The sequence below is a fragment of the Maylandia zebra genome, linkage group LG10, assembly GCF_041146795.1.
Source record: "Maylandia zebra isolate NMK-2024a linkage group LG10, Mzebra_GT3a, whole genome shotgun sequence".
Lineage (NCBI taxonomy): Eukaryota > Metazoa > Chordata > Actinopteri > Cichliformes > Cichlidae > Maylandia > Maylandia zebra.
In genome coordinates, this window is record NC_135176.1 from 21788133 (window position 1) to 21810342 (window position 22210).

The 22210-nt window shown below is 39.5% G+C and overlaps 1 protein-coding gene across 2 annotated transcripts in view; it reads left to right on the forward strand.

Annotated features, from left to right (window-relative positions):
• Positions 1-2382: 2382 nt before the first annotated feature.
• aff4 (AF4/FMR2 family, member 4) overlaps positions 2383-22210 on the forward strand; it is a 29629-nt gene continuing 9801 nt past the window's right edge. The window contains exons 1-10 of one of the 2 annotated variants that reach the window (XM_024803982.2): positions 2383-2686; positions 15008-15137; positions 18054-18821; positions 19321-19359; positions 19497-19583; positions 19826-19853; positions 19951-20014; positions 20176-20268; positions 21020-21164; positions 21367-22120. In XM_024803982.2, coding sequence (XP_024659750.1) covers positions 15012-15137; positions 18054-18821; positions 19321-19359; positions 19497-19583; positions 19826-19853; positions 19951-20014; positions 20176-20268; positions 21020-21164; positions 21367-22120 — 2104 coding nt within the window. In that variant the 5' untranslated portion in view covers positions 2383-2686; positions 15008-15011. Of the gene's footprint in view, positions 2687-9776; positions 10047-15007; positions 15138-18053; positions 18822-19320; positions 19360-19496; positions 19584-19825; positions 19854-19950; positions 20015-20175; positions 20269-21019; positions 21165-21366; positions 22121-22210 lie in introns of those variants that run through there. The other variant, XM_024803981.2, reaches the window with a different exon arrangement.

A 22210-nucleotide genomic window follows, 5' to 3' on the forward strand; every position in this document is an offset into this window, starting at 1 on the left:
TTTTTTTTAAACCTTTTTGAATTTGCTATTGTAAAATATTTTATTTTGCTAAAAAAAAAGAAAAACGCATTATATGATTTTAGATATATGGATTTAGGAATAAAATGTCAAATAAACAGTCTTTTTGTTCACGAGTTTACAAATAAAATATTTTTTAAATCAGCATATAGTCATGTGAAATACAGGTTATTGTAGTTTTGCATTTTCTATTTCATTTCATTTTCACTTTGTTTTTACGTTTAGTTGGCGTTAGTTTTCAGAGAGGATTTTCTTTCTTCAGTTTAGTTTTTTTCAGCTTATCATTTTAGTCTTTTTATTATCAATATAGGGAGGGGATATGTCAGTTTCAGGAAAACCAAGGATTGCAGTAAAAACAAAGCTGACTCGGTCTTGACGACATCTAGAGTCTTAATAAACACATCCATCAATGCCTCATCAGGCAAGTTGTAACAATTGTTTTTTAAACTTAGGGTGTTTTCTGAATATGCTTTATTTTATTTTTTAATAAAAGTGTTTAGTTTTAATTTTTAGCTAGCTATAATAACCTTAATCGGCACATAACAAAGAAAAACCCATCTTGTGTCAGCAGGTCTTAAAATTATTCAACACAACCTCATATGAACGACACATGACATAGTAAATCATTTTTAACCTTAGCCAAACTACAGAAGCAGTGTGTGGGAAAACCAAGTATACCCTATGATTCAGTAGCTTGTAAAACCGCCTTTAGCAAGAATAAGTTGAAGTAATCAATTTCTGTATGACTGACAGTTGCTTACGTTGTGGAGGAATTTTGGCCCACTCTTTTTTCCTTTCTTTTTTTTACAGTGTTGTTTAATTTCATTGAGGGTTGCCGTTGCATTGCGTTTGTTTATGCTCAACTTTCCTGCTACAGCATTTCATCAGGATGAGGTCTGCGCTTTGACTCGGCCATTGCAACACCTCGATTCTTTCTTTTTTTTCCAGTTATTGTGTTGCAGATTTAATGCTTTGCTGTCAATGTCCTCTTGCACAACTCAATTTCAGCCAAGCTTTAGCTGACAGTCACATGGCTTCACCTTTTACTCAATGACTGCAAAGTTTCCAAGTCCGGTGGTTGCAAAAATACCTCAAATCATCAAACCTCCACCACCATGCTTCACAGTTGGTGTGAGGTGTTGATATGCTAGTTCAGTTCTAAGTTTACAGTGCGTATTATGGCCAAACATCTTCACTGTGTACTGATATGTTTAAGGAGTTTGCTCTTGTGGTTTGTTTAGATGCAACTTTGCAAACTTAAGCTGTGCTGGCCTGTTCTTGTAAGAGAGAAGAAGCTTTCTCCGGCAACCCTTCCAAACAAGACATACTTGTTCAATCTTTTTGTAACTGTACTCTCATGAGCTTTAACATTTAACATGCTAACCAAGGCCTTTAGAGTCTGAGATGAAGCAGGGTGTACTTAGTTTCTCACACGTTTTGGTTTTTTGACTCAATTTTTGATGAATAAATAATAACAGTGTAATATGTCACGTTTTCAAGTTTAACTGAGGTTGCATTTACCTTATTTTAAGACCTACTAAGGACCAGATGTTATTTTACATTATGTCCTGATGCCTGAAACCTTAGAACTGAAAACAGATCCACTTCCTTCTTTTCATTCTATGTCCATGTCAGGCAGTATTAGTGGGAAGTGCTGTTGTCTTCAAAGATAATATAAAATCTTGTAAAATTATTGTTTTTGTAGTAATTAAAATATAAACATAGAGTTTAGCATCCAACACAGACAGTCAATAAGGTTACAGGACACCCAAAAGCTGCTTTGAGCCTTTTAACCAATGTAATGTCAGTTTTTGCTGCGTATAGGCACCTGTAAAGTCAGACATATTATTGCACATCCACTAAAGGTGTGAAGTTGGAGGCAGAGTAAGACATCACAAAGTAAGTCATTGTTTGAAAGATTAAAAATGAATCATATTACTATTTAAAACGTATTTACTTATTAATCATAGACGCGGGCAGCTAAATCTAGATAACTAGGGTGTGTGTTGAAGATTAGATGAGCTATGAATTAAAAGCAGGGTACGGTTTGTCATAACCTGCTGTCCATGGTACAATCAGGGAACAATGAAACGTGATTTCCTAAACGTCAAAGTCTGGTCAACCTTGCGCGTCACAGAAATGCTGCATTCACACCGAATGGGAATTACTTAGAGCTATCCGAGGGGTACGATAAAAAATAAAATAAAACTCGCAACTGCTAAGAAGGCTCAATCGTGTTTTTAAAGACATCGTCAGCGGTGCTGACGTGTTAATTAAGATTTACTTTATGACAGTGTTTACTGTGTCGGATGGTGGGATTGACAGATTTCCGACAGCGCAAATGCACCACCGCTTTGCCATCCATGCATTCAGTCCTGTCTGTGGTGGTACCTGCTGGCTGCTTAACTTAGCTAGCAGTCTTACCTATCAGTTCAGGAGTAACAAAAAAATGAACGCGAGAGAAAATGATTTTTATTTTGTTTCCCTCTCGATGTGTCGTCGTGTTTTAAGGAAAAGATGAAGACCATCCACTTGGTTTTAGTATTTTAGCCGTTAGAGCATTTTTTTTTTCTGAATCCGTTTTGCGTGTAACTGGAAGTGGAAAAGACAAAGAGAAAAAGAGCTTTCCAATAGCTAGAATGGTTTGGGCCTAAAAAGAAGACAAGAGGTAAGGATGCCAACTTTGATGGAAGACGTTAGTTGGTGTTTTACTGCATTAGAGGGTATCTGATATTTGAAGTGAACGCTAATTAGAATTTCGCCAAAAAAAAAACAGTAGCTTCAGGGCTAGCTAGCCTAGCCTTAATACGCTACTAGCAGGGTCCGGCTAGCTAACGTTATGCTAAAGCAGATATGCAGGTAGTCGTGTAGGTAGCGTGCTAGCCAGTTGCTAATGATTTGGTTAGACATTGTACCTGCTTTGGTGTTCTGGTGGAAGGAGACTTTAATTATTCGATGGATGGGAAGGGTAGATGTTACTTTTATACGTTTCTATGCAAGGAAGTAGGGGAAAATATCGCGGTGATAGGAGTAATGTTTTTGTTCCTGTCATGGCAGCTAACAGGTCATGACGACTGATGTTTGTGTTTATCCGTGGCTGACATAACTTGTACACCTAAGTTTGCTCTTACAGACGGCGGCATAACTATATGATACTACACGTGCAAATGATAAACATACTATGTTTCCTTTGCATTTGAAATACAGACTATTCGCTCTCCATTAAAAAGCATCTGGGGAATCAAACAATGGGACATAAGTGCTACTTGTTTGTACTTTCTGTGCTAGTTTATGGTCGTTTTAGGTAATCATTGGCTCTTGATACTCGTTATTTTTCGCACAGTGACGACGAGCATAAAGTTTTAGGTTCGTATCCTCCTCCTTTATTGTATTACTAACTCCTAGTGCCACTCCTTGCTGTGTCCAGTCAAAGTCTTTATTTGCATGGAAAATCAACACTGGGGAGAAGGGCAGCACAGTTAATCCGAATGTATGCTTTGGTTGAGCGAAGGATCAGCTGATGTGCTTTTCTAGGAAGCCATTTTACGTGCCATAGTTAGGGGGGAAGGGCCAGAAAATGCGTGATAAGTCCAGAGTTCCTCTTAACACTTGTCACTGGTAGTTCATGCACGCATGTGGAGGGATGGGCTTGACGCATGGAGACAAGGAAAGTGCAACCAACTGACTTATTATGGTTGGCTGCACTTAGTCGGGAGGGGGGACGAGTTCATGCCCTAAGGTCATGAACTCGTTCACGGCAGGTAGCTGTGAACCGGCTCAGCAACTTTAGTCAGATGGTGGATGGAGCAAAAGCTGTACTTGAACTGTGGTTGCAGTTGTTGATTTGTTGTTATGTAGACATAACAGGAGTGTTGATATTGCAGTCGGATTCAATTATGTCAGAGAAAAAACTCTCTCCCCCCCCCCCCCCCCCCCCCCTCATACAGTGGAGTGAGCTGCAGTACTTGGCTGGTTTAGGACAACTGCTGTTTTATATTCAATAATTTTCTGAAAATGCCAGGCAATAGTGCAGTCTGAAACTCCAGCTTCCACTCTAGAAGATAAACAAATAGTAAATAAAGTTGGGGTTTTTATAGCAAAAAATGGACCTTTGAGAGGTGATTATACACTATGACTAGACTACATTACAGACAGCTTTTAACAAATAATGAGTTTATTGCATTAGTAAATTACACCTCATGTCTCACCGACGTGGTGATTTTCCTCTGGTACAAGGCTAAAACCTCTTCTGTGTGCGCTGTTAAGTAGTTTAACTACAGTGTAGCCCTTGGTTGGCGCTCTTACTGTATTTTAATACACAGAAGGTCACCCACTTGTTTGACTATACAATTGAAATACTCTTAGTAGCAGCTTGAAACATAATGCCATCACCAGGCTTGCTTGAAGAGCTGTGTTGATGGCAGTAAGTTAGAAAGCTGAACTGAAGTGTTGGCGCTACTTCAAAGGTTGTAGACAGAAAATTAATCCAGGTAAAACATGCTATTTTAAACTGTTAAAAATAGCTCATATATGTGTCATGCCTTTGTTTTTAAATGAAAGTGTTGAGCAGAGAGATAAGGTTGATGCATGTGACTGTACATTGTCTGGATGTGATAGTCTTTGTTTTGGGTTTCCGGACACCGAAGCACCAAAGAAAACCTTAAGCATACTTGACATTCAACTGAGGCTAGATGACTTCTAGATACCAGCTTTGTTAGTTTAAAATAATCTTTAAAAAGGGGGGAAAGGGTTCCTGGAGCAGCGATGTAAACACCTTGTTGGCAGTAATGTGTAAATGTGCTACTGGTGACGCGGCTTACTGTGAAATCCTCTTCACTTCCTGTTTGGGTTTTGCTGTGAGGCTTCAGTTTAACAGTTTCCCCTGTGGCCAAGGCGAAGGGCACACATTCAGTCGAGATGTTATGCGACTTGTTTGTCTGTTCCAGACAGAGCAGTGCATGCATGTTTTCTTTGGCTTTGGCACACCTATTGTACATTCCTGATGTACTCCACTGTTGTTTTGCTGGCTGGATATTTGGGAAGTGAGCAATGTCTAGTTTCAGACTGTTCAACTGCAGCCCATTGTACACAATTTCAAATCTGAGCACCTACATTTGAGGAAAATTAATCCAAAGCTTAGAATTGCCTCTTTAGCCACAATTTTAAAGAGAAAAGCTATTCTTCTGTTGATGATAGAAATGGTTTTAAGGTGTTGCGCTTGTCTGGTTTATGCATTGTGCAGATGTTACAGCTTTTTAGCATTTACCTTTTCCTCTTTAACCTGACCCAAAGTACAAGTTAATTGTGTGGTCAGCTAAGGTTTGTAAGTTTCATAATCAAATCTTATTTCCTGTACAAAGAGAAGCTTGTTGAGAGTAACTTGTTTGAAGGCTCTTTCTGAGTCTGCCAGCTTAATTAGCCCGAATCTAATCAGACATCAGCAGCTCTCTTTTTATCCCCCAGTACTGTTGCTCACGCAGCAGAGAAATATGCTGCTCACTGTGTCCTGACCTCATGCATCTGTTCTTCAGCTTTTGTTCTCAGCGATGCGAGTTAAACTCTCATGTGGCTTTACAGTCCTGTGAAGGTGAAGCTCATTAAGGCCATTTCATTTCACAGATCTGGCATAGATTGGTGCTGTGAGATACTGCTTTATAATACTATTTTTAAAGTGGAACGATAATAGCCTCAGTCTTTTTCGGTGGCAGCAGTAATATGTCTCAAATAGTAGTGAAATTCATTGCCACAGTATGTTCTTCTTGTTTTGTTTTAAGCAGGATAAGTGCTTTGAAGGAAATAACAAATGCATTAGGAACAGAAACAGAAACAAATCCCAGAGTCAGAGGTATGAATTTATGCAATACGCAGATAAAATGTGGATTTTGTAGATTTATATTGTTAAGCGTCTTATGTAAACATTTTGCATAAATAATTGTCTACATTTTAGGGCTCAGCTGCCAGTTATTTTCATTATTGATTAATCTCATGGATTTATGTTCTTTCTTTCTTTTATAAAATGTTGAAAAGTGCTTTGTATATATTTACACCCATTTCCTTGGTGATGCTTCAAATGTTCACATCAACAAGTGTGAAACCCAAAAAAGCTGAAACCAGCACATTTTTGATTAGAAATTACGAAAATTTCCGCTCAGTGCCCTTATCAAAAATATTTGCTGATTCATTTTTCGACAGCACTTCAGTTAATTGGCTTATCATTGCAGGTTTTCACTCCTCCATTTAACCACAACTGAGCCTTTATTCTAGCTACGAGAGAGTTTAATTGGATGTTTGGAGGTTAGTGATAGACATTTCAGCTTTAGATGTAGTGCAGACTTTTCTCTGAGTAATACAGCTGAGACTGATGGATGGGAAATTATTACACAGAGAGAACTACAGTCTTGTTTGACCTTTTATTAACTTCAGGAAATCTTTGCATGTTGTTACAGTTTTAGTTTGCAAAGTGCTTGCTGTTTTAAAGGTTAAGATTTAGTTTGACTGGATAATTGTAGTTTCTTTAAGGTAAAAAATGACTAACTAAGGAATGGTTTATTCTTCGGTAGATTGTTTCATCACACTAAAGGAAGGTCTGATAGACTCAAGATGGGTAGCTAAAACCTTATGAAATGCATATTCACGAAATGGCTTCTTCTCTCTCTCTCTCTCCCTCTCTCTCTCTGCGGTATAATCCATGTTGCTTAAATATTATTCGTATACTGCTGCTCAGTCTGCTGAGTTAAAAATCGTACAATAGATCAGAAGCAGGTTAAAAATGAAAAACCTCTTGACAGGCTTGTGTTGTGCCTTCTGAAGAGCTTGAATGACGCAGATCCTTTGGAAATGTTGCCAAGATAACTGAGGCTTGGGTGTCATGTTCCACTAACAATGTGGCCTAAAAAGTACACTGAACATTATGTTATCTGTGTCAAACCTGCAAGTGAGAGCATTTCTTTTGTTTCTGAGTTCACGTGACAATGTTTACCTAGGTAAAATCCAAATGAGCTTTGTTTGTAAGAGTTACTCTAGATTTTAGAGTGTATATTTTACCTACTACTTTACTTTGCCTACTAGATACCTAAGTTCTTTAGAAGAGCTTTAGAAAAGCTTTAGAAAATGACTATTTTAAGTGTTTGTTTTTTTTTTAAAATCTGTTTCACAGTGCCATGAAGAGACTGATTTACCGTTTTGCTCTTGGTAAACAGCTTTACTGAATGTTAAACATAAAAAGCTCCTAAATTAATATGAGTTAATTAGCTGTGTACATGCACAACAGTCTCAGCACTGAGCCTGTGATTGGTAAATGCTGCCAGTTCCCTCTTATTCAGATAATGCACGCCTGCTGAGTGGAGGCTTTCCAGGCAGCGAGTCAGTTCAAATGCTTCAATCCTGCTTTAATGAAAGGACATAAGCAGTTGTTTAGAGAACATGCCAATCAAGACCCGAGACTTGTTTTGATATGCTAATTGGAGCTAATGTGCAGCCACATAGAAATATTGAATTCTTTTAATTGAAGCGGGAATTTAAGATACTGCCCTCTTCAAAAATTCCTCATCTGCACTTTGATATAAAAGTCTCAAGGAAAATCAAGCCCTTTTCTTTCCTCTTGAAATGCTGATACAGAAATATGGCTTGCAGGGTTTTCTTAATGAAAAGTATTGCATGTTTTAGTGATTGAAAGCCACTCCAGTTTTTCCCAACACTTCTTCTTAGTCTTCTTGCCCTAGCTGCATGTGATTTTTGCCTGTAGTCCTCACCAAACAGCTGGTATAGAGGGCAGGTTTGCTGCATTTGAATGGACGCTCCCTCTGGAATTCCTGCAGTCAGCAGGTTTGCTTCAAAAGCACTGGGGGTGGTAGTGGTGGTGGCACTGGCTGTCCATCTGCACCTGCTACAGAATACTTTCTGTAGAGCAATCTAAGGTGCTGTAAAGTCCTGGAAACCAGTTATGATCGATGACACTTGTAGTTTTGCTTAACCAAGACTCACTGAACATGCAATATTTATGTTTTAATATCCAAAATGAATTGATGTACATACAGCTCATAGCTTTTAATACAAAATTAGAGCCATTTGTAATGTGCATAGTAAACCTTTTGTTAACATTTTCTACTTCATGAGCCTGGTCATTGATTAAATCCTCCCAGGGTAGTACTTTGCTTCTATTTATAAAAGTAGAGGGCATATGTAATTGCCGGAAGTGCTGAGAAATGACAGACTAACACACTGCTTTCAGATTCAGCATGAATGGGAAATAATTCCAGCCAGTACAGTATCTCTAAGAGCGTAAGCCTGATGATACAGACATGCAGCTGTTGGCAGGACTGTACAGCCTTGGTATCCATTGATGACTATTTATATCAGCTGTGTCTATTATAAAGTCCATCAAATGGAGTTTCCCAAAGTTTGGAGACCGGCCTTCGTTTTAATACTTTAAATAACGCCACAAGCAAACAGCACAGCGTGCATCATTGTGTGTGGGGAAGAATTGGCACAGTCAGCATAGAATTAATGTAAAACTGTCATAATTTATGAGATTATTGAAGTTGAATTTCTCTGCAATTAAATCAAAGCACCCTCAGATAATGAGGGCAAAACCTTGTAAAGATGTGATCAAATTCAGATATATTTTTGTTGAAAGCAATAAATGAATGTTTAACACTTGTACCTAAAAGCCCGCCCTTTAATGTTCTTGATTAATGATAAACATCTGCTGAAAGTCAAGAACACAAGTGGCATCATTTTGTCAGCTTGTGTACCAGATAAAAATCCTCACAGCTTGCGGTGATGCCACACTTGTCAGCATGTTTCGTCATCATCTGAAAAAGCCTCATGTTTGTTACACCCAGCATACTGGATGCCTAAGCGCTGTGACTTTAACAGGCTGCATGGGTGCTTTGCCCTGTGCTCCAGGGCATAGTGGGGGGTGGGGGGAGGTTGTTGATGGAAAGAGCAGCTCTGATTGGCTGGGTTGTGCTGAGGGCCGTGACATCACTTGGAGGAGAGGCTTTGCGGTGTAAAATAACATCTCCTTTTATGGGAGGAGGTGGACTGTGCCATTCTCGGAGAGAGGTGAAATTTATTCCCTTTCTCGCTGTTTCTTCAGTCCCGTTTTCCTGTAGATGCTCTAATTGGCCAGCATGGCGGTTGTGGAAATCATTTCCTTAAGGCCAAGCTCATTAATTTCCTTCGCAATAATCCCCTTTTTAATTTTTCACTCCTTCTTAATTTTGTGTGTAAGAATAGGGTGTAAAAAGGTTCAGTAAGACTAGGTGATCTTTTAAGATTCCTTAAAGGTTTAATTAGTCACCCCCCTTTTTTTAAAAAAGAAAACAAAACTGTGTTTCTATTAGTGTTTCAGCAAGCTTTTCAAATTGATGGCTTGTGCTCCTTGCTTTGTTATCTCAGATTAAATTATTCCTCTGCTACTTTCTGAGGGGTTTAAAGATTAAAATCAGCCTAAAGTGCTCTCAGTCAAACATCAGGCACTCTTCTATAAAAATAGACATGAGAAATTAGGTCTCTTATCCCTAATTTATCTATTGCATTCACTCCAAACATTTAAATAGCACAAATACCCTCGCATTTATTCAATATTAACCTCTTTCTTTCACCTCACTTTTCTCATTTTTCATGCATGCTTTATCTTCAAAACAGAAACAAAAGCTGCTGCTGCTTTCTGTAGCCTTCACCTCGCATGTGACCAACCCCCGCTGTTTGCCAACATGGTATTTCCCGAGAACAAGCAGTCGCCTCCCCTCCCTAAGTCAGAATTGTCTCCACTCCAAGGAAATACACAGTACCTTCCAGTCGAGTAAAGAAACTTTAGTCACATTCTTTCAGCTGGACGCCCACAGATACATCTAGATTTGAAAAAGAGGGGTCAGGTTTTCTTGACTGGAGGTGGTTTGTGTGGAAATTCAGGCTGACAAGTCATGACGAGAATACTTCTGAATTCCTGGGAGATCCTGTGAAACCTCCTCCCCTCCTTTTTCCAATGTTTCAGTGGTTGGGGCCATGGCCTCTCAGTCAGGGTAAGAAATGCAGAGCTATTTAACTGCTTTACTCATTTCGCTTGGTGTCTGGTAAGACTAAAGCACATAACTTTATCCTATTGTGAATACTTGAATATGACAGATGAGACATGTTTGATTTGCCTTGCATAATGGCTGTGTCCCAGAGTGATACTGAGAAAATCGTGGGGGTTTTTTCCCCTGTTTTTTGTTTGTTTTTAAAGATGAGATCTGACTGTTATGTGGTACTTTAGAACGAGACATACGAGCTGATTCATTTAGGTACAGAGTGATCTGCCTTCAGACTTTGACCTTTTCAGTTTGGCACAGTGTTGAATGGCTACAGTAAGCCTAGCTGGCCATCACACCTTCATATTAATAAATGTTCTTTAAACTTAAAACTTTTTTTCTTATTGTTAATCCATCTTATTTTATTGGAATAGGGAGGGGAGTGGCTCAAGGTTTAGATTTAGGCTTGGTAAGTCAGGAAAATGCCAATCAAAGCTCACCTATATGTGCATCTTGACTTTAAAGTAAGGTTTTACTTGTTTTGAACACAACACAAGTAAATGGTGGTTGAATTTATTCTCGATTAGTCACATTTTATTTGTATAGCTTGCACTTTTAGCTACTGATATCTGAGAAGTATATACAGTACGCTCTTTTTGGCCTAGGTCAAATTGGAAAGGAAAACCCTTTATTTTGTAAGTCATAAAATTATTCATTCAGTTTGAAAGTGAATAACAATACCTTGTGACGTGAGAGATGGGTTGATTTGGAGGAATTATGATGAACACCATCCACAGTGTTGGTTTAGTTGCTTGGACATGTTGAACACAAAACTGTTTGTGGAAAACCAGCTGTGTGTGCGGTAACAGTTTCACTTCTACAGAAATAAATCCATGCCTTTTATTTTGTGGATTTACTCTTCATTCACAATTTAAAAATCTTGATGTGTACAGAAAGGCATGGTGTTTTGCTCGAACTTTTTGTTAATCATATTTCTTAATTAAGAATCAGGGTCTTGGTTTGGTACTCCTGAGGCCTAGTTTGTGTTTAGAGGCAGGTCTAAGACTAAACTATAAACAGATTGAGTGCAGAGGCTTACCACATACGTGCCACATGGTCATATCATGTCACCAACACTTGTTTTTCATTCTTTTTTTCTGTTTGGGTACAGTGAGTACTTTCTCAGTTATTCTGAAGCCAAACTTACATTTTCGTGAATAGGACCATGGTAATTTCTCTGAAAGTGTGATTTTTTTTATTTTATTTTATTTTATTTTTTTAAAGTCAATGAGATTTTTTTGGGAAGAGTCTAAAATTAAAGCGTACTACAATTATTACTAACAATTATTAGAAATGTTAGAAGTTCAACAACCAGGAGGCGCAAACAAGACAGTTGAGCCTCCTTGGCTGTTGAGTTTCTCTCGTAATACTAAAGCGTCACACCCTTTTCAAATAATAACAAATAACAGCTCAGGTAAGTTAGTTGGCAGAATGGAAATGAGCTGTGTTTACAAAGGATCCTGCCTGGAGCCTTTGATCAATTAGCACTGTGGCTTAATCACACATGCAGGCCCGCACCCACATTACATCAACAAACTAATATACATATATACACACGTGTAGTACTAATACTGCTGGAGCAGATTAAAATCACCCTTTTATCTAAGCAATCAAATGTGCATGGATGTAAATAAAGTTATGGACAGCATTTATAGCAGGAGGCCATGTTATCTGTAGATGATAATCCTAGCTACTTCAGTTTTAGAAAGTTTGTCATGCAAAGTGTGTTGCTAGGATTTGGGTTTTGTATTTCCAGCCTTGGTTCTTGGCTGTGCTTTAAGTCAAGAGGTGATCATGATGTTAATGGTATGTTTCATGAAATAAAGTTGACTTAGTCGCTTCTTTATAAGTGTGGCTTAATGAACCCTAGCCATAGTGGATTAATCCCTATACCTCCTATGAGTAATGCGTCGGAGTTGTCATTACTCATAGATGTCAGGGTTGATGATATAAAACGGTTAAAGGTCGTGTTAAGAAAAAAAAAATAGATTGGTTGGGAAATTACTGTTTAGACTAACTGATGAGCTTTTCTAATAGTTCATTCAAAGCTTGACCAGCATATGGGGACAAGGTTTAGTCTGTAACACAGTTTATTTATCAATTTAATTTTTTATGATTCATCAGTTCCTCGTAAGTCTCAGGTTCCAGTGTACTCTCTCGCCATTTGACTTCCCTGTGTATAAAGAATTTCCTCATCGTTGAGTCAGTTTCTCATCCACTTCTTACATTTTTTAGTCATGCTTGGGAAAGATTAGAAAGACCCTGTGTGTAGTTTTGAGAATCTACAAGGAGGCCGGATGGTTGCTGCTTAATCGCACTGTGTCAACAGCCTTACAATCATTGTTGTCACTGGCAGAGCTTGAAGCTGTCGACTTAAACCGGGAGGCGACACGCCTGGATGACAGCGTGCTTGTTTCTATTTTCAAACCTCTGTAGTTGCTTTCTGTTAAACAAAGTGCACAGCAGAGGGAAGTCACATTTGTTTTTTTGGCTCACTGCACCTATGAGGTGCCTGATTTCTCCTCTACCAGAGCATTTTTGGTAATGTTTTAGAATGGCTCTGAGTTGTTATCGTGATAATGTGTACATGGATATATTACATGTCGCAATGATGTTTGTCTCACTGGTGTCAATCCATACATCCGATCAGAGGGGTATTGCCCTTATGACTTTCTCCTCATCTGATTAAATAATACACATTATGTTCAGAAGGAAAACACAGACTACGGGGTGTGTTTATTTATCTGTAGGGGACCCAGTGAGTTCCAGCTAGTTTCATAGCAGATAATTACAGTCTATTTTAACTTTGTCATTCATTGCAAGCAAACATCCAGCACACAGTCCACCCAAAATTACCAATATTTTAAAAGCAATCAGGTTCTTGCAGGTTACGAGAAAAAATTTGGGATTTGATTGCTCTTAAATGTGGCCCGATCTTTCATTTTAGTCACACAGTCTGCAATAAACACATTTACTTTCCGTGACTTTATTTAACACATTTAGTCATAACACTGGAAAAGCCTGACAGTTTTTTGTTGTTGTTGTTGTTGTTGTTGTTGGGGGTTTTTTTTTTGTTTTTTTTTTGTTTGTTTTTTTCAAATTAAGTGAGCTTTTGAGTTTGGTAAGTTTAGTAAGATTCGTACAAACTCATTTTATAAAATAAAAGTGTTCTGAGACTGTTATAGATGTTATGAGACATGACAAAAAGCTGTTTTAGTTGATTAATAATTTTGGGATGGCATCTCGCTTGGGTTAAGGTCAGGACGACATGCTCATCTTTGTTTTCTTATGCTTTTGAGTTGTCGCCTTGTTGCATTCATTATCCTTTCCTAAGCTTTAGGTCATGGACACAGTGTACTTTCTAAACCATCCATCAGTAGTTGTAAAGTATCTAGGCTCTGAGGTAGCAACTTGGCCAAAACCATCATGCTCTGTCCACTGTGCCTCGCTATAGTTGTGCATTTTTCCCAGAAAATTACATTTTTGTCTCATTTATTATCCCATAAGGATTATTTTATTGAAGAGATTTTTTTTTTATCAATGGTATACCTTTCTTATTCAGTGGTGCTTTTTTAACCTTATTATATATTTATCATCAAGGCATTGCTCACAACACCAAGTCTTTAAGAGGGAAACCTGCAAATTAGTTTTGGGTGATTTCCCTCCCCCTTGTTTAGGAAGAACCGATAGCAGGTGGAGGAAGAGGTTAAACTGTACTACTTGATCTACTATACTGTGCTCCCCAACCAAAAGAAATGCAGCTTTCGCTCAGAGAGAAATGCTTTCAAGTTTATTTTCAGCTTCCAGCATGAAGAGAAAACAAACTAGTGCTAACTGAAACCCTTGATCGCATACAACAATGAATGGTTTAACGCATTGTAATTAGTGACTGCAAGTAGGCACTGAACCACTAACCTTTTGTGTCTGTTTTGTATATGTTGGGGTGTGTTTTTTTTTTTGTTTGTTTTTTTTTTTTGTTTTTTTTAATTAACAGAGATGTGTACTTAAAACAGTAATGGGGCAGGTTGAGTTGAATTTGCAGGTAATACCGGTAGTGTTTTTATTGAATACATTAAGAGGAAAATAAGCTAAACTGTTGACATAATTGTCAAACGCTTGGTGATCAAGCTGACCATCTTCGACATCTGAGATCCATCAGTGCAACATTTGCTTTTTTAGATGCTGTTAGAAAAGAAGTCAAATTGTTTTTGATAACCTTCTCAAAGTTTTTATTTACATTTTTTTTTTTTTTTTTTTTTAAACATGTTAGTGGTTCAGTCAGATTGATTTGTACCCTTTGGATTTACCCAGATCTCAATCATAAATAACAAAGTGCTCGCAAACGTTTCCTGCAACTGTTGATGTTTTGAGATAAAAAGTATGTAAACTGCAGCCTTCTCACTGTGTGAAAACATTGAATTGGTAGTTTCAGCTGGGGGCAAATTGTGCTGACCATCTGTACAAGGAGATTATTTGCAGATGAAGTAGGGTACTGCACAGTGTCTAGACTAGGCTAAGCTTATTAGAACCTACTTTCTCCATAGGTCACAACTTCCCCTGTTTATGATACGTGTGGGATTTCACTAATGACAGTTATGTTTGTGCTAACAATGAGTCAAAGCAGAGCACAGCGGTAGTGTGATCTTTCTCAATAGTTGTTGTGACTTTATTGTTTTTTTGTTTTGTTTTAAATGGTAAAGGGTAAAAAAGAAGAGAAAAAACTGACCATTTCTATTTTTCCAAGCTGACTTTTTAACAAGACTATATGTTTGCTTAATTCTTCCGCACTTGTCTCCGAGATCTCATTTTCATAATATACTGCCCCTGCAGGCATCCGTGTTCAGCAAAGACATACGCTGTTTGTTTATTATTTCTTCTCATTATGTTACCTTGTTATTCTTCTGTGTTGATAGCAACATGAACCGTGAGGACCGGAATGTGCTCCGAATGAAAGAACGAGAAAGGCGAAATCAAGAAATCCAGCAGGGAGGAGGAGAGGCCTTCCCAGCAAATTCCCCTCTCTTCCCCGAACCCTACAAAGTGGTAAGTTTGTTCAACTCACGTTCACTTTATCTGGCACCTAAGTGGTTAGTAATATTAAGGGAGTCTGTAACAGTGACTGGAAATGCAAGGTGTCAGACTGTGCATAATAATAATCAGTTCCTGCAAATTAAGCAATTACAATGTGGGAAATTCCTGCACACTATTACAGCGATCTAGTATTCAGCACAACACTGCTGTTTCGGAAAGTCTTGCTAGCTTAAACAAGCACGTTCCAAGAGCTAAACTATTTAGAAATGTAGATTTACATCAACTGAAATGTTAATCTGGATCGTCAGGCAGGTAACACTGTTACTAAGGTGAACTATAGCCCAAAAGCAAGTTTAAGGCTATTCTTCTCAGTATGTATCAGTGAAACTGAGCTGAATTACAAGTTGGAGGAGAAACACATTGAGGCCTGAAGTCTATAGTTTTTCTCAGAAGTGTTGTTGTCCGCCCAAAACAAATCCCCCAAATGAATTGAATTAATCTTGTTTACTTCACGTGTGATAAAAAAGCAAGATATTTATTTAGTATTTTAGTATTTATTTATTTATTGTCATTGTCAAGAACAATGAAATTGCGTTTGGGGCTTCCATACAACCCCCCAAAAAAAAGAAAATAATAAATACCCCTTAAAACCCAAGTGTACATATTTAACCCAGTGTGACTCCAATGCAATAAGACAATCCTTAGCAATAATGTTCGTAGAAATTCAGACAAAGACCTGAGAAACATGACAAAATACAACAATGCAACCCATTCAATATTATTGTACTGTGAGATATGATATCAGATATGATAGTTATCTATTTAAGAAAGTAGATGGAACACCAGCAACATCGATTTCAAGAGGAAATTGGTAGGTTTGTGTGCAGTGTTTGTTCTAATCATAATTATGGATTAAAAGCGCAAATGTTTCTACAAAGATTTGAGGTTTGAGTTACATACTTGTCAGATAGTTGTGAGCAGTTCACCAACTCTGCACTAAATACAGCACAGTTTAAAAACACCTGGCTTTGGGTAGCTTTTTGGCATTACAGTTGTTGAAAGCAAACTAAAGACCAGAAAACATGCCTCCTCTTTGCAGAGCTTCCTCTTGTGCTTGCAGACACACATAGATGTAGGCCAGCCAGCTTCAGGCTCCTGCCCGGCCAATATAATTGTAAAGAGGATTTGAGTTCTCTGTACTGGTCTAATCTTTGCCACTAACCAGATTTGAGCAGATGTAAGTGGCTTCTCTCTTTAGCTCGAGCTGGCCATCAAGGAGGCAGTGAGGAATGTGTTCTGACAGGTTGGGAATTGAAAAGCCACCAGAGGTAAGTGAGGAGTGTTTTGGGCCACAACAAAGATAAAAAAGCTGACATTAAAGATGGAAAACTCCTTGACCTTTACAAAGGAAGAAGCTTTTCACCCTTGTACATTGTGATCTGCTGTTTTCACACACTTGATACTATGTTTAAGAACAAGATGGTGTTCAGTCTTTGCAGTATCAGAGCAGAATTTTGGAACAAGCAAACTGCTTAAGTCTGTCCAATAGAGTTTTCTCTACTTGTGCGAGTCTTATATAAGCTTTAGTTTGACTTTTCTCTCCTCTGTCATGCTCCACTAAGTGGAAGTTTAGTGTTCTGTATTAAAGGCCATGTGTGCACGCAGCTGCAGCTGTGCCCTCCCAGATGTAGACCAGCACAGCAGTAACATTTTTATGGCATAGAGTTCACGCACTCTCTCAGCGGCACAGAATAAAAGCTTATCTATGAAGCCGCATATTGTTTTTCATGTTCTTTTCACTTAGAAAGGCTCCTTAAAAAATAAAAATAAAAATCAGGGATCCCTCAAATTATATGACGGGGTAGGTGCTTTCACCCTAACGGTACCAGGATATAATTGGACCCGAAAAAGCCAAAGTGACTCAGCAAATTAAAAATCTATTAAGAACATTTGTCTGCATCGAAAAATAGGCAAATTAAATGTGTGTCAGATTAAAAACAAAAACTTGTGGCTGTTATTATCGGATATCACAAAATGGCAGAAGAAATGTTGAAGAGATGGCAATCAGCGGCTTGTTCTTTGTAGCTTGTTATTGTTGAAGTGTGAATGATTGAAGTTATTTATTTCTGCTTTAAAGACCGTACTGCTGCAGGACTAAGTGTTTTTGTCACACAGGAACCAAAAGGTGAAAAGTGTTCCTGTGGTCATCTTGGAGGTTTCCTCTGAAAGTTTCAGCAGTTGAACAACCACTATACACCATTGTTTATCAAGAAAGAAAAAAAAAAGCTTTGACAGAGTTACAATCTGAAGGTTTTCCTCTCAGAAATTTCCTCAGTTAAACATAACGCAACAATGGTGTGTTATGTGAAAGCAACAGTGCAGTTGTTCAAAACAAAACAGCCTAAAACAAAATCGAAACCAACAGCCATTAAGAAAAATTGGTGATACCTAGCTGCGCATATGTGAGCCAGGCAGCGCAGACCGGAGGTAGTGGAGTGCACGTTATGACCAAGCTAAGTTACATTTCCTGCTGCAGATAACGGCTAGTATTTCTTCACCCTCGGTGTGACTCTGTCAAACAAAACTGAAGCGTGAGGCTACGTGTGAAACTGGATACTCTACACAGACTTTTGTCACGGGCTGATTGCAAACAGGTCGGCTGGAACTCGTGGCCTTACAGTGATTGATTATCTTCTGTGGTGGGTGTCTGGGCAGAGCGTAACTGTGTTCGCAGATGGGTTTGGACAGATCTGGGCTCAGTCTGAAAAAGTGAACTTTGTGTTTAGGCCTCTCACTGCGCCTCTGTTTTTGGTTGAGCGCCTTTACCTCAAATGTTGAACAACTTCTCTTTTCTCTGCTTTCCCTCTTTTCACTCGTGTTCTCCACAATAATTATTCTTTGTTTGTTTGTCTCTGCTTCACTCTGCAGGTGAGCAAGGAAGATAAACTGTCCAGCCGTATTCAGAGCATGCTGGGCAACTACGACGAAATGAAAGAGCCAATTGGTGACACCATTCCAAAACTTAATAGTAAACCATCCAACAGCTCGTCTTCCTCTGAGGAGAAGTCGGGTCCACCTTTGTTTGGTGGGGACCAGCGGTGTGGCGGCAGCAGCCAGAGCAGTAAGTGGACCCCTGTTGGCCCCGCAGCGGGCGGATCTTCATCCCAGTCCCAGAAACGCTCAGGACTCCAGGGCGGGCACAGCAGCCAGAGGAGCAACGGAGGCAGCAGCAGCAACAGTAGCCAGAGAGGGGAGGTGCGGGAAAAAAAGTCAAGTAAACACAGCGGAGGTTCCGATCACTCGAAGTCACACATGTCAAGTCCGGCAAAGGGCTCTCTAAGTTCCTCCAGTAGTCACTCGCGGAGCTCTTTGTCTGCTGAGCAGCATCACAACAAGGACCGCTACCGCTCAAAGTCACCGCGAGACAGAGAGGCCAACTGGGACTCACCTTCACGGGTTCACACGTCCTTCCCCAGTGGACAGCACTCAAGTCAGGCCTTTCCCCCATCTCTCATGTCCAAGCCCAGCACAATGCTGCAAAAACCAACAGCCTATGTGCGGCCTATGGATGGCCAGGAAACAGCAGAACCTAAGAGTTCGCAAGCGGAAAGCTACACTGGACAGTCGCATAGCAGCACTGTGGGAGAGATGAAGTCCAAGCTTGCCAAACTTAAGATCCCTTCCCAACCTGTAGAGGTAAGACCTGAGTCTCAATCTCATGCTGTTGTGAACCTGGTATGTTGACTATTTAAAGAATGTGCTCTTTGTTTGTATATCACCTCAAGAGCAGCTTTTTGAAGTCTCTCTTAAGGCAGATGCCTTTTTGAATGTTGCATGCTGTGATCATTCCTTCATTTTCTCTTAGACCCACAGAAATATATATATTTCTGCCTTGACTCAAAACAAGAGGTGTCCCTCTGGTGTAACCCTGATTGTACATTAGAAACGACCTACCAACGGCTTGTGTAGAATTTATAGCTTACTATGTCAGAGAAGTGGCATGTGTTTGATTTAATGATGTAATGATTACGTTGAAGGACCTCTCAGCTTGTTACACATGGTCTGAATGAACTCCTAGTTCTCAGAAAATGCCTATAGGATGACTAATAGGGCTCAAAATGGAAGCCACCTCACACATGCTGTACTGAGATCGTGTTGTTTATACGTCTCATAAGCATGCTGTTTCTGTCTTTAGGGATCCGGTGATGCCAACTGTGTCGACGAAATTCTGAAGGTACAGACACAACTCTCATTTTCATAGAAAAGCCATCTGCTTCAAATAATTGAATGAACCATCAAGATTACTCACACCTTAAAGCTAATTTTAATGGATTTTTTCCCTTCTCTTTTCTCTCTCTTTTTTAAATTCAGGAAATGACTCAGTCATGGCCCCCTCCTTTGACGGCCATCCACACTCCCTGTAAAACAGAGCCCTCCAAGTTTCCATTCCCCACCAAGGTCAGCAGCAGTGTCTGTTTGATTAATGTGATTGCGTTGTGATGAACTATTTCCATTTGTATGAATCAAACCTTGCATAAGACAAGAAAAGGAGGGTTTTTTGGAAGGTTACTTAATGTGATAAGTCAACTTGTTACTTACTGCTTGTATTGAATGTATCATGGCATCTTTCGCATGAATGCAAAGTCATATAATAACGCAGAGATTCATGAAAATAAGTTAACACCTCTTTTTAATTTCAGGATACTCACCCTTTTCCAAGTGGGCACAGTGAGTATTACACACACATAAAATAGTGAAGTAAAGTTAAATGCATATGTTCTAGGCTTTCAATCAATACATATAAATCTTTTTATGTGTGTTTTAGAGCGAGGCAGTTCATCAAAGAGCTCGAGTAGCCACCAAGCCAAAACTTGCGATGACCAGCCCACGTAAGTGCTTCATCTTTGAACCTTCTTTTTCTCTTTTCTTGTCAGTAGTGAGTGGAATAGTTGAACAATAAATATTTGAGTTAAGAAGCTAAAAGTAATCACAGTAACTCCAAACGACTGTGGCGACATATAAAGAATAACAAATGATTCCCGTATCTCAGTAGGTTGGAGGAAGACCTAAGGCTAAGCAGCAGTGAGGACAGTGATGGAGAACAGGACTCTGCCAAGAATGCCTCAAGGAACACATCAGCAAGGTAAACTGTAGAAAACATTTTTTAAGTCCTTAAGTTTTATCTAAGTCCTATGTTGAGACTTACTGTTTTAACTTTGAATCATTTTCCCAATCTTGAAAGAAAAACTTCACAGCTCGAGTAGCTTTCTTCTTCTTTTTCAGCCATTTTGTGTCTTGTCTTTATGTGTTAACTGCACCTTGATGACATAGTGATGCCTGAAATATAAAACCATATTTTTGCTGTACTGCTGGATGCAAAGTGTGTGTGTGTGTGTGTGTGTGTGTGTATATATATATGTGTGTGTATATATATATGTGTGTGTGTATATATGTGTGTGTGTGTGTGTGTGTGTATATATGTATGTATGTATATGTATATATACACACACACACACATTTTTTTAAAAAACTGAATATATAACAAAGCTGCTTTGAGTGTGTGGAGAAAGACAGAGAATGCAAATCTTGGGGTTTTTATGCACACCTTGTGGCTTGACAGTTAAAGCATCGAAACCTATGAACTACCCAAGGACTCTTGAGCAGCTACTACACAGGTTGCATTAATAGCCTTATGCTGACTGATTCTAAACCCTGAAAAATGCATACATAAGTATTCAGATTTTTGCTGCGGTAACGAATAATCTCAACATACACAGGTTTTTAGTGACTCAACCGTAAAATACCATTATTGATCACTTAAAATCTTTATGTGGAGGTATAGATGTTTGCTCATACACGACAATGACAATGTTTAATGCTCTCCTATTGAACAGCAATAACAGCGAAGCAGCTGAGCAATCAAGGGACGACTCCAGCAGCCATAGTGGCTCAGAGAGCAGCTCGGGCTCTGACAGCGAGAGCGAAAGCAGCACGACAGACAGCGAAGCCAACGAGCAACCACGGCCTGCCTCCCCTGAAGTAATAATTTTTCAGTTACTTTATACAGAGCTGTAATACCGCTTGGTTGATTAAGGATTGTATGAACCAGTTTTCACACTGTCCACTTCTCTTTTTGGATTGAATATTTATATGGTACTTTCTTCTAGACTCTTATATTTTGTTAGGAGTTCAATCAGTGAGACTGTTTCCTAATTCTGTGCTCCCCTCTGTGCCCCTTCAGCCTGAAAAACCCATGGCAAACAAGTGGCAGTTGGACAACTGGTTCAAGAAAGCCAAGCAGTCCTCACCTTCATCCCCATTGGACAACAATAACGTCCCACCCAAATTCAAGAAAGATGGCCGAGATAACAGCTCAGGGCGCAGCTATAGTAGCCAAGGAGGGGGGTCAAAAGATTCAGCAGCACCCACCCCAAGCAGGGACCTGCGGGCAGCCCAGAAAGGTGCAGAAGGTGGCCGTGGCCGGCAAAAGTCACCCGCACAGAGCGAGGGTGGCACAAATCCACGTATTCGAGTGGGTAAAAAGCAGCCTAAAAAATCTGAGAAGCCTCCTGTGGTAGAGGAACCAAAGGGAGGTCTGAGAGTGGAGAGTGAGCCGGCTCCAGAGATACCACCTCATCAGCCCAAAGCTGCTACGAAGGGTTCACGCAAACCAAGCAATAAAAAAGAACCCAAATCCTCGCCGAGGCCCACTACTACTCCCTCCAGCACTGCAGCCCAGCGCAAGCCCAAGGCAGCAACCAAGACTTCTCAGAAATCTCGTGAATTTGTTGACACAGACTTTTCATCATCAGACTCCGAAGGAAACGACAGCATCCCGTCCTCATCCCAGACACCCAAGTACACAGAGAGTATCAGGACACCCGTGTGCGTTTTTTCGCCTGGGGAAGAGAGAGGGCTGCTGTCTCCTCTCAGTGACCCCGAGGACCGCTACCCTGCAAGACAGCCTCAGCAGCAAGTTTTATTAGTCAAGATAGGTTAGTCAAAACTGCTCGCAAGTCTTGTAAAAAGTCCAGAGAATATGTCAAGGTGTAGTGGGCACTGAACCAAAGGGATTTCTTTACTTT